Here is a 13,219-nt window from a genome sequence, read left to right on the forward strand (position 1 = left end):
TTATGATTATTATTATTATTGTTATTATTATGATTATTATTATTAATATGGAAGCTAGTAGATGTTACGTTGGGTTGGTTTGTTTTCACTTTTTCTTAAATTACCCCTTATGGGATACTCACAGTTTCTCATCCAAATAAAATTGGCATGACAAACCGCATCATGTGTTTTTTACTTCCCACATTTGATGACGATTTGCATATATAAGGGGTTGTGTTGTCCATAGTTGATCGCATCAGAGACCATATAATAGATTATTATATGGTCTCTGATCGCATCTACTGGTTTCCGTCTCTCTCGCTCTGCGCGTCTCCAATTTTTTATATAAAGAGACGGAGCCCAGCCTATCGAATGCGTGGACGAGCATGACCTTGCACGTCATATCGGTCGGGGAATCCCATAGTCACGTGACCACGTTCGGGGCAGACGCGAGGCATTCCCCGCCACTTTTGACAAGGTATGTTATTTAATCAAATATCTGTTTATTGCATTGACTGTTCAACTATTAGAGAGGAAAGAGTTGTTGGGAATTCAATGACACAAAATTATGTGAATAGAAATGCGCCGATCCACAGTGAACGGTGAAATATTAATCACCGAAAAACAGCACCTACCGGAATATCAACAATGATGGTCGCCATCTTTGGAGAAATGGCTTCGACAAATTTCCTGTTTCCTCCGCTTCCATTAAATTTGCGGAGTAGACCTATTATCGTGTATGCACTTTGCAAAAGGATATGTATGGGATGTAAAGAGCTATTTGATGCATGGTAAACCGAAGTCAGTAGATCTCTAGCCGAGGGAAAATCTCGTTTACATCAGAAATTATCTCCCCTTTCACATCGATCGCAGTGAATACAAACTGTACAAGATCATGTTTAACGACATATTAGAAAGTACCATTTCTTTATATATTTGCCGGCCTGTTCAGTAGTAGTGTACATCGCGAATCAAGACAGTTTGGGGCACATTGAAATCACGTTGACCAAATTTTCAGTTAGTCCTATTGCTTCCAAGAATTCCTTATAATGATATCATTAGTAAATAAGTAGAAACCCCATATTGAGAATGTAAACAGATTCCAAACAAGTTTCGATACTCACTGCACTGGTTGTTGTCCTTTTGGCGGTGATACAAAATCATGCAGCATAGATGCAGAACAGATAATTTGAAATCAAAACAAATTTGTACCCTTAGAAATAGCCGAGAGCCACATATACATGTTATGATGTATATGCAAATAATTAGTATATAACGAATACGGTTTTACATTCCTTACTTCAGATAACAAACCATTAGAAAGTACAATCTGAAGAGTGCATAAAAGGCTTGCAGCGTTAGAAATTGCCACTAGTCCTATCGTCCTCGCCGAACTGCCCAATAGTTAAGGTATCATAAGGACCAGTAGAAATTTGCAATTTTTAAGGGTTTTGCTATATGTCATCATTATAAGGACTAGTGGACTAAAACAGTTAGTTTCTATCACTGGTTTGTGTCAATGAAACTAAATCTTTCTTGATGGCACTCTTACCTCTCAAAGAGCACTTCTTAAAGGGAAACAAGTTTGAGAGTCTTGAAATATGGATAGGAATTTTCTCTGTGGATTCAAACTTTGCTTATTATGGACTATGATTTCCAATGATTCAACTTGAGTTTGATGCGTTCTTACCACAGCTACTGCATGAAAACTAAATGCAAATATCGTAATTACAACTGACAAAAGTTAAATGTATAATATCAGGAAGTTACCTTGTTCGAGGAATGTATCTGCAGATATCCACATAAGGGAGCAATATCCCATACACCTGAAGCTGTACAAAGAAACTTGTCAGATGTAACATGTCCTTGTCACATTTTAATATTTTAAAGTATCTAATGTTTCAGGATATGTTCGTTTCTCAACTGACCACATAAGTTTGTTACTGGTGTTTCACATAGGTGTCAAGTTGAGATAGCACATATGACAACTCTGTTCATGATGTCCTCGGCTCTTATAAAAATCCATAGAGTTAGACAACAATGAGCAATCGATCAACATATCAGGGTTTTACTTTGACTTACAAAAGTGGGGGTTCTGGGGACCCCAAATAATTAATTTTAAGGGTCATCGCGGGCAATATGCGGGTCCTGTAAAGTGATGAAATGATGTAGTGTACTGTATGATATGATAATTACGTTAGATTCTGGAGTGAATCAACCATCATGTGGACAGTGGTCATGATTGATGGATGAAATAACAGACCCCCATAAGTGCTCTTGATGCGCTGTAGGTACAATGAATATTATTGTGCAGCCCTCGGCGCGCAGTATTATTTTTTCTGCATCCATTCTCTACATTTGTGCCTACTGGACGCACATTTGTGAGTCGCGTAAACCCCTGACATATAATCGGCTAATCTTTTAATCAAAGTTTGTTGTTTTTACATTGACACTTCAGCCCCGGATATCTGTCTGCATTGGTGAACCTACATATAATGTATAAAAACGCTAACTTTCAACAGGTCCACTGTGCAAGATAACAGTAATTAATCAACCTATTATTGGTTAATCTTTTGATTGATGTTTTTTGCAGCCCTGCTGATTATTCCTCTCTTGCTGCGCTGCCACATGATATTACATGACATGTAGTACATTCACCATATCTTTTTGTTTGTTTGTTGGTTGTTTAACGCTGCACTCAGCAATATTCCAGCTATATGACGGTGGTCCGTAAATAATCTGGACCAGACAATCCAGTGATTAACACCATGAGCCTTGATCCACGCAATTTGGACCGATGACATGCGTCAACCAAGTCAGCGAGTCTGACCACCTGATCCCGTTAGTCACCTCTTACGACAAGCATAGTCGCCTTTTACGGCAAGCGATGGGTTGCTGAAGACCAATTCTACCCCGGATCTCACCACATCTGGACGTTATAAAGCAATCAATGGTTCGCATTGTGTCGGGGATTATATACAACATCGTTAGAACGCCTCTGTAAGATTAGGTTATATCACCTAATCTGGACATATAACTTAATCGTATCTTATCCCAGGCGCAATGCGAAACCCTGATTGCTTTATAACCTTGACACCCTCATAGGCAGTGGTGAACGTTATTGTGATATTTTTCAGTCTCCGTCATTTAATCTGAGTAGTTCTACCACAAAGTATACCTGTAATCAAGTCATCAACTGAACATCAAATGACGACAAATACACAGGTGTAGGGTTATACTATGAAACATGGATGACAAGAAGGGAGTAGTAATTGTTGTATTATATGCAATTTGCCTGAAAAATAAGGATTGTTGTTGAGTATATGAACAGAAATTCATTGTTACAAAATTAATACGTACACGTTTTCTTTATACCAAACTACATAATTGTACATACATATTTACACACCCAGATGAATTTGCAAGGTGAAAGGTTATAGTAAGCATCATCCACTCAAATGCAAGGATTCAAGGGGATTAACCCTGGCTGTCAACAAGGTTTTCCAGTTGGCCCCTCGCTGGTCAGAAGCCCAGTTTGTTGGTCACTGGCACTAATTGGCTTCTGGTGATTACGCTGACTACTTAGAATGGCGCCAGCTAGACTACTGAAAGTTGGAGTGTTGTTTCCATTTAATCATGTTAAACTCTCAAACCTAAACATTGACCCTGTTAACTCTCAAAGGGCACATGTTTTCCATGTTAACTGTCAAAGGGCACATCTTGATCATGTTAACTCTCAAAGGGCACATCTGGATCATGTTAACACTCAAAGGGCACATTTTGATCATGTTAGCTGTCAAAGGGCACATCGTGATCATGTTAACTGTCAAAGGGCACATCTGGATCATGTTAACTCAAATGGCACATCTGGATCATGTTAACTGTCAAAGGGCACATCTTGATCATGTTAACTGTCAAAGGGCACATCATGATCATGTTAACTCTCAAAGGGCACATTTTGATCATGTTAACTCTCAAAGGGCACATCGTGATCATGTTAACTGTCAAAGGGCACATTTTGATCATGTTAACTGTCAAAGGGCACATCTTGATCATGTTAACTCTCAAAGGGCACATCTGGATCATGTTAACTCTCAAAGGGCACATCGTGATCATGTTAACTCTCAAAGGGCACATTTTGATCATGTTAACTCTCAAAGGGCACATTTTGATCATGTTCTCTGTCAAAGGGCACATCGTGATCATGTTAACTCTCAAAGGGCACATTTTGATCATGTTTACTGTCAAAGGGCACATTTTGATCATGTTAGCTGTCAAAGGCCACATCGTGATCATGTTAACTGTCAAAGGGCACATCTGGATCATGTTAACTCTCAAAGGGCACATCTTGATCATGTTAACTCTCAAAGGGCACATCTGGATCATGTTAACTCTCAAAGGGCACATCGTGATCATGTTAACTCTCAAAGGGCACATCGTGATCATGTTAGGTGTTAAAGGACCCATCTTTACTATGTTGACTCTCAATGGGCATGTCTTAACCATGTTAACTGTTAAGGGGCACATCCTAGCCATGTTAACTCTCAAAGGGGGACCAGGTCGTCCAGTCCCCTAGGATGCCACATTTCTTTTGCACTAAGTTGGTTTCACCCCAAGTATGTCTCCAGGTCAGTCAGCACCTATGCTCCTGGGATTCACCAAAGTGGTAAACACGCAGACCTGCATATACTTAGGGCTTTCCTCCCACATTAAGCTGAAATGCTGTGATATAACTGAAATACTGTTCAAAACAGTGTTAAATCCAACCAACTCACTTACATCTTTACCATGTTAACTCTCAGTAGACCCATGAAGATCCAGGGTGGAATAGGTCTTCAGCAACCAATGCTTGTCGTAAAAGGTGACAATGCTTGTCGCAAAAGGCGACTGGCGGGATCGGATGGTCAGGCTGACCTGACTTGGTTGATGCATGTCATCGATCCCAATTGCGCGGAGCCGCGGATTGATGCTCATGATATCAATCACTGGATTGTCTGGTCCAGACTCGATTATTTACAGACCGCCCTCATATAGCTGGAATATTACTGAGTGGGGCATTAAACAAAAAACAATACAAACATACTTCAAGTATATTTTTGTCCCTGCTGGTGTTCCAGGATATTTTAGAAAAAGGAGACGTCACAGCCGTCCAGCATGCCGGCAGCTCGCCAACGTAAACGTGTGGGAGGAGCAGGAGGAGGGAAGAAGATACGGATGACGGATGAACCAGACTTGTCCGAGGTTCCCGACGTCCCCAGCGACATTATAAGTGAACCACCACCAGAGGTTGCTTTGTAAGTGAATTCTATAACTCGGGGGATTTGACAAGAATAGGTTTAAAGTTTCCGGTGCTAAGGCGTCACAAAAGTGGTTAGTTACAAGGATGTTTTGACTTTCTTGCTTATTTTGGAACACTGAAAGAAGTAATGTTTTGCTGATGAACTTCGGGTATTTTCAGTGGTGTGGCTGAGCCAGAAACTACAGACCCCTTTGAAGAGCCACCGGCGAAACCTCCACCCAAGAGAAAGAGAAATCAGAAGAAAGATGATGTAAGTCATTATAAGACTGATTTTAAAATTTCTTGTATTTTTGTGCCAATCACAATGGCACACTTAGAAATCCTACTTTTTTAACAGAAACTGGACTTTTAAAGTCAGTTAACTCTCTTACCTTGGGAAGATGGCATTTAGATGAAGTGTTGGGGAGTGATGATAATATTGAAAGAAGCAGTCATAAAATCCTTTTGGGGATTACCGTGAATGATTAAATGCAACCAAGGTCTTGAGACAGCCATTTAATCCAAATCCATGATTAAGTAAAATATTTGTGATATGAGATGGGCATGTATTTGTACCAATCTTTATCAATGGAAGTTGATGATCTTGTGACCAAGCTTCGTACAAAAGCTGTTTCACAAAATGAGTTTGGGTTTTCAGAAATGAAACTGGTATTATACCCCATAAGGAAGAGATTTTATGCATGTCAACTTCTTTATTATGAGGAACACAACGTTCCAGAGTATATACCTACTCCTTCATCAGGTAAATTCATTCATTCACCTGATGAAGGAGTAAGTATACTGGTGTATGCTCCAAAACGTTGTGTTCCTCATAATAAAGAAGTTGACATCTAAAATATTCTCTTCCTAATGTGTATCACTTCTCAATGCGTTTCAAAGACTTGGGTATTATACAGTCTTGACTTTAGACACTAGTATGAAGCCCAAGTCTAGTATAATTCTGTTCAGTCTGGTAAGCTCAGAAATATTAGTTCATATTATAACACTAAAATTGACAAAGATTATGCTACATGTCAAGTTTGGACTAGTAGCCTCAAGTTTATTGGCACAGACTGATTATCAATCTCAATAAAACGGAAAAGGGAAGGATTTCAAAATTACAACTGCTTATTGTCTAGCCTTGGTGAAATAACATTCTACGAGTTCAGTGATGATTCACATTCTTGGCACACTTTAATTCCAAAGGGAACATCTAAACATGTGGGGGCACAGGTGGCCCAGTCGTCTAAGGGGCCACGTTTCGCTGTGCAGAGTTGCGTCCCTTGGTCACGCCAGAAACCTTTGATTGTGGGTTGGAATCCTGGTTCGCCCCGATTATGTTTCTAGGTTTGTCTGCACCATACCCGTGCTCGTTGGTTTCACCGTAGTGGTAAACGTCTGAGACCTGCATCACTTCGGGCTTTCCTCCCACATTAAGCTGACACGCCGCAATATAACTGTAATACTGTTAAAAGCGGCATTAAACCCAACTCACTCACTCACTCTAAACATGTGCATGCCATGTGGAACACTTGAAAAATATATACATAACTACAGTGCTAGGATGGTAACACTGTGAGCAAGTTAATAGATTGGAGTTGTTTGTTTCTGAATGTCCACAGTCTGGTAAGAAGAAGAAAGGAGATGGAGCAGGTCCTCGGCGCGGCAAAATTGATGACGATTTACTGGAAGGGAGTCTGTTTGATGTGGTCCGGGCAGGCAAGGCATCCCTACAGGTATGTGACATCGTACATATTGCAATGAATAACAATCTTTGTTCAGCGAGGATGATGGGTGGTGGGACAGGTTATGCGTTAGCTCATCACACTGAAGGCCCTGGTTTGATTCCCCACATGGATGTGATGTGTGAAGCCAATCTCATTCCAATCAGGGGGCACAGGTGCCCCAGTCGTCTAAGGCGCCGCGATTCACTGTGCAGAGTTGCGTCCCTTGGGCACGCCAGAAACCTATGATTGTGGGTCCGAATCCCGTTTCGCTCTGATTATGTTTCTAGGTTCGTCAGCACCATACCCATGCTCGTGGGTTTCACAGAAGTGGTAAACATCTGAGACCTGCATCACTTCGGGCTTTCCTCCCACATTAAGCTGATACGCCGTGATATAACTGGAATACTGTTAAAAGCGGCGTTAACCCACTCACTCACTCATTACAATCGGATCTTAGTTCTCGCTATCGCTAAACAAAGATCTGAGGACATCCCATTAAGGGTCACGTCATATGACCTTTCATCCAACCAATCAGAGCGTCGGTTACCAGATCATGGAAGTGACATTCAGAATGTGTTTTCTGATCATGCAACCACGAAATATTTAACATGGGGTATTCCGAACGACAGTTACAGGTTTTATGATTATATCCATACAATCTAGGCCATCTATATGCCATTCTAGAATGTTCTTATCAGTTTTAAATTTTTTAATCGAGAATAGGTCAAAATATGTTTCGAAGCGTAGTCACCAGTTTGAAACTAGTGCGTGTCGTAAAGCTTGAGAAAGCTGCCTTCTGATTGGCTAATGTCGATTTCTTGTCAGTCATTCCATTGGTCGGTCAGAGTTTGTGAAAGGTCGTTTCGACATGACCCGTATTAGTATGTCCTCAGATCTTTGATTAGTGGTAGCGAAAACTAAGATCTGATTTTAATGAGATTGTGTGTGAAGCCCTTTTAAGGTGTCCCCTGCCATGATATTGCGGGAATATTGCTAAAAGCTGTGTTAAACCCAACACACTGCTCACTGATATTGCTTCCAAATGTATATTTTGTGAAGCATGTAATTAACTATGTGCATGTTTGATGTAAATTGTCAAGTCAATAAGGTAACATAGTTTCTTGGTTTGTTGTTTAACGCCGCACTCAGCAATATTCCAGCTGTACGACGGCGTTCTGTAAATAATCGAGTCTGGACCAGACAATCCAATGATTGGTATCATCAGCTTTGTCCACATATTTGGGATACGATGACATGCATCAACCAAGTTAGCGAGCCTGACCACCTGGTCCCATTAGTCGCCACTTACGACAGGCATTAGGGCCTTTTTGAACCAGCATTGGTTGCTGAACATTTATTCTAACCTGGATCTTCCGATAGCATGGATTATATGGGTCCATTATTATCATTGTTACCATGTTTACTGGCACTGCTAGCTGTCTCCATTGACATGTTTCATTCTCTTGTAGGCTGTGGTGGATGACTGGATCGAGTCCTACAAGGCAGATAGAGATGCAGCTCTTCTTGAGCTTATCCAGTTCTTCATCCAGTGCTCCGGATGTAAGGGAAAGATAACTCCGTATATGTACGCAAACATGGAACATGCAGAGATCATCAGAAAAATGACAGAAGAGTTTGATGAAGTACGTGCCTTGTTTGTCGGGACTGTGTCATACAGGCTGACAATGCAGCATAATGGTTTTACTTTTACCTTATCCTGACTCGTAGTTATTGCTTGTCTTATCTCATCTCATTTCTGAAAGGTAGTGGAAACTTCCTGAACATTGTACCCGGAAAACAAAAAACAGCTCACCCGAATGCACCCCTTAGGCGCACATGTGCACCAGAAGCACGTGGCCAATCCGGTAGACATGCCACACTCTCATTTTCAGGCCCATAGGGCTGTTACGATTCACTCGCGCATTCGGTGAATCGAACTGTATCCATTCATAAATTGAATTTGTTATTCGTGGCCACTAGAATCGAATATTTATGAATATGCAATCGTGCATTTACATAAAAATATCCATAAGAACATGTTATATGCATAGATTTCTTCAAAAGACAACACTCTTATACTATTTAATTTGACAGTATTGTGGTCACTGGTCATTGTCGCATTTGAGCAGATACTAGTACCTAGATAAGTGCAGTATATAAATGTATAATAAAGCCAGTTTTGGGTGATAAATGAACAGAATCACACACCTATTGGTGGAACCACCAACTACTGTGGGATATAAGCAATAAGTATGAGCCAGGATAAGGTCAAATATTTATTTTTTTTAAATAGAAATAGCATTAATACCTATCCTGACTCATATGCTGAAGTGCACACCCAGCCGTGCCCATCTACCACCTCATGCATGTTTCGACCGTTGGTGAGAGAATGAGGGCGTGATGAGTCTACCTGATTTGTCACATGCTTACAGCGCTCAGGGGTGCGTTCAGGTGAGCTGTTTTTCTGTTCTCAGGGAACATTGTTCAGGAAGTTTCCACTACCTTTCAGAAATGATGTGAGATAAGCAATAAGTATGAGTCAGTATAAGTAGAAATGATATTTTTACTTAAAACATCAACATGTTAATGATAAAGAGTATAAAGTTTGATGTGTGAAAAGCATATGAAAATGCCCCCTTGGATCGCTAAATCATGTGACTGTCAGTCCCTGTTGACAGGCAAATAAAGTACCTTATATATCTTTGTTGTTGAACTAAATATTGGCGATAATCAAACAATTCTTTGAACGAAGTCGGCTTGTCTTTTATATTTATGGATTCCCGTTGTCCATTTTTACTGCAAAGAACTTTATTTGGAGACATAGTCTTGAATCAAAGTGAAAAGTTGAATATGATGTTGAAAAAATAAAAAACAGGTATTTTTCATACTTTTTTTTATATTTCATTGAAGATGGGACGGGCAATGATTGGATGGGGCTTGTAATTTTTAGAGTGGCCTGGCAGTGGGAAATGTAGCACTATAAAATCGGCATCAGTCCAGACAAGCGCACACGCACACGCACACGCACACGCACACGCACACGCACACGCACACGCACACGCATACGCACACGCACACGCACAAGCACACGCACACGCACACACACACACACACACAGTGCATGCATATCGCGTCCGCCTGGAGAGTGGAAGGTCCGGGCACACACACACACACACACACACACACACACACACACACACACACACACACACACACACAAACACAAACACACACACAGTGCATGCACATCGCTATAGGACTACCTCCGTGGTCTTGTGGTAGAGCGTCCGCCCGGAGAGCGGAAGGTCTGGGGTTTCATCCCCGGACGCGTCTTACCAAAAGACGTTAATAGAGGGTACTTGTTCTTACCCCGTATGGCGCTTGGCATTAAGGGGCTAAAACAAGGACTGGTCGGCTCAGAGTCAGTATACTGTGTCTGAGTGGGGTATTCATGTTAAACTGCGGCATGGTATCTCAGTGAGCTAGCACTATAAATCGGCATCAGTCCGGACTAGTACAAGCAGCCACACACACACGTACATGTACGTCGCTATATAAGTGCAATAATCTTGGACGCGACGTTAGACATTTCACCTCACCTAACCACATCGCTATAGAAGTGCAATAATCTTGGATGCGAAGCTAGTCCCCATTTCCCCTCACCTGAAGCTGATGTTTACCCCAAACTCCCTCACTTCCAGGACAGCGGCGATTACCCTCTCATCATGAGTGGGCCACAGTGGAAGAAGTTCAAGCAAAACTTTAACGAGTTTGTGCAGGTGTTGGTGCGTCAATGTCAGTACAGCATCATCTACGACCAGTACATGATGGACAACGTCATCTCCCTGCTCACCGGACTCACTGACTCCCAGGTCCGAGCCTTCCGACACACCAGCACACTAGCAGGTAATGGAGCGTTACACGCCAGGTATTGGTGACTTTTCTTATATTTATCTAGACCTCACAGAGGCTGATATTTGGCCTACTTACTTGGGGGCACGGGTGGCCCAGTCGTCTAAGGCGCCGCAATTCCCTGTGCAGAGTTGCGTTCCTTAGCTATGCCAGAAACCAGTGATTGTGGGTTCGAATCCCGGGACGCCCCGATTATGTTTCCAGGTTTGTCAGCCCCAGACCTGTGCGTGTGGGTTTCACCAAAGTGGTAATGACTAAGTCCTGCATCACTTCGGGCTTTCCTCTCACAATAAGCTGACATGCTGTGATATAACCATGATAACTGGAAAATTGTAAAAGCAGCGCTAAACCAAACTCACTCACTCACTCACTAAGAGTCTACAGCAATGTCAGTAAATCCTGCTGAAGCTTTGCAACATCGATGATGTTTTCTAAATGGCATTGTGTTTTCACAATGATGACGTTGTTCTGATAAAAAATTAGCAGGTTTTGTTGAATGTCTATCTTTGTTGAAGTTTTATACATGTATTGTTGAAAATATAAGTGAGCTGCAATGCCTTGGCACTATTTTCAAAATTATGTTGCATATCTAATAATTCATTTATTGTGACCTAAACATGCAAAAATCTCATTTGTTTGGTAATTAACTAATCATCATAAATTACCATGAAAAAATGTTGGAGTTTGGTTTTTATCTTGCAAAACAGTTGTATTTACTTTTAGAAGGAGCAAAATATTGACGATTACAAATACTTCCAAAAATTATATATATCTTGTATTAGAATGATAATGATGTTGAGGATGAAGATTCAGTGTATGTCATTTCCTAATTGTGTCACCATGGTTACAGCCATGAAGCTGATGACGGCGCTGGTGGATGTCGCACTCAATCTCAGCATCAACCTGGACAACACACAGAGACAGTATGAGTCTGAGCGGGCCAAGCAACAGTCTAAGAGAGCCACTGACAGGCTAGATCTACTCATGACTAAAAGACAAGAGGTATGAAATAAGCTGTTATCTCCCAACTGTTTGTTAAATAACTGTTACAAGATTGTACTTCAGCGATTTATCTTAAAATTATGAGATGCGTTTTTCTCTGTGAAAGTCATGGGAAAAATATTTTATGATCTGTGTTAGGAAAATAAGTGCTAGATAGTTGCAAGAAAACAGCTAGCGACTAGATAAACTTTTTATCTTAGGGTTAAAAAATAATAGTCTTGGTTTTCAAGCACCACCCACATCATCATAAAGTCTGCGGCATTTTTTTTTTTTTTTTTTTTTTTTTATTTAATAAAAATCCTAATACTTAAACACAATGCACAAAAAAAATTGAAAATGAAAACAAAAACAAAACGTGCAATGAACTTTATGATGATGTGGCAGTGCCTGAGAACCAAGACTGTTATTTTTTTAGCCTTAGTATTATTTCTGGAATCATAATTACACAGGATGACATATATATTTTTTCCCGTACGGGTTATCACAATTACTTGTGATTAAAATTACTTGACTTGAATGTTGTTCCAATTCACTCTTACTGGGGCAGTGGGGTGAGTTAATACAGTTGCCCCCAACGCCAAAGACCCGGGTTCGATTCTCCACATGGGTACTATGTGTGAAGCCCATTTCTGGTGCTGCCCGTCGTGATATTCCTGGAATATTGCTAAGAGCGTGTAAAACCATACTCACTCACTCACTCACTCACCATCCCTTTCCATGTGTAACTTTACAGCTGGAGGAGAACCAGGCTGAAATCAGGAACATGTTGACGTACATCTTCAAGGGTGTGTTTGTTCACAGATACAGGTGAGTGTTGACTTCGTCATTGCTGCGTTCAGAGCTCCAGATAACGTTTTGAGCAATTGAATTTTTACTCAAATATTTCTATTTTAATTGGGTTATGACATATTTTTTCACTCATCCAGTAAACTCTATTGGTTTTTTTCCCCAAATGAGTAAGCATTTAAAAAAGATGAGATTTAAAAAAAAAATGAAATAATGTTTTCAGATGTTTATGACGGTTCTAAATATAGGCTTGACTCGGAAAGTAAATTAGCACGTAATTGTGTCACGGAAATTAGCTCTGTTGAATGCATGCTGAATAAGCTTCATTGGGTATTTACGCATGCTGTTTTTATACATTTGAGTTTTTTATTTAATGCATGCGTTTTTGTACGCAAGTTAATTGAAAGTAAATGGGTTTTGAATGATTTGGGGAGTATTTTACTCAAATACACTGCTTATCTGTAGCTCTGCTGCATTGTAATCACAGAAATTGTCAAAAATATTATGTGTAGACAAGAGTTTGTATGAATTAGTA

At 40.5% G+C, this 13,219-nt stretch overlaps 1 protein-coding gene across 4 annotated transcripts in view; it reads left to right on the forward strand.

Annotated features, from left to right (window-relative positions):
* Nucleotides 1-390: 390 nt before the first annotated feature.
* Nucleotides 391-13,219, forward strand: part of LOC124144029 (cohesin subunit SA-1-like) — a 61,776-nt gene continuing 48,947 nt past the window's right edge. For all 4 annotated transcript variants that reach the window (XM_048384913.1, XM_048384915.1, XM_048384914.1 and 1 more), the window contains exons 1-8: nucleotides 391-457; nucleotides 5,097-5,273; nucleotides 5,438-5,528; nucleotides 6,880-6,993; nucleotides 8,454-8,627; nucleotides 10,686-10,890; nucleotides 11,747-11,898; nucleotides 12,632-12,705. In XM_048384913.1, the coding sequence (XP_048240870.1) occupies nucleotides 5,134-5,273; nucleotides 5,438-5,528; nucleotides 6,880-6,993; nucleotides 8,454-8,627; nucleotides 10,686-10,890; nucleotides 11,747-11,898; nucleotides 12,632-12,705 (950 nt within the window). In that variant the 5' untranslated portion in view covers nucleotides 391-457; nucleotides 5,097-5,133. The remainder of the gene's footprint in view (nucleotides 458-5,096; nucleotides 5,274-5,437; nucleotides 5,529-6,879; nucleotides 6,994-8,453; nucleotides 8,628-10,685; nucleotides 10,891-11,746; nucleotides 11,899-12,631; nucleotides 12,706-13,219) is intronic.

Source organism: Haliotis rufescens, unplaced genomic scaffold, assembly GCF_023055435.1.
Source record: "Haliotis rufescens isolate VD_foot unplaced genomic scaffold, xgHalRufe1.0.p SCAF_52, whole genome shotgun sequence".
NCBI classification, from domain to species: domain Eukaryota; kingdom Metazoa; phylum Mollusca; class Gastropoda; order Lepetellida; family Haliotidae; genus Haliotis; species Haliotis rufescens.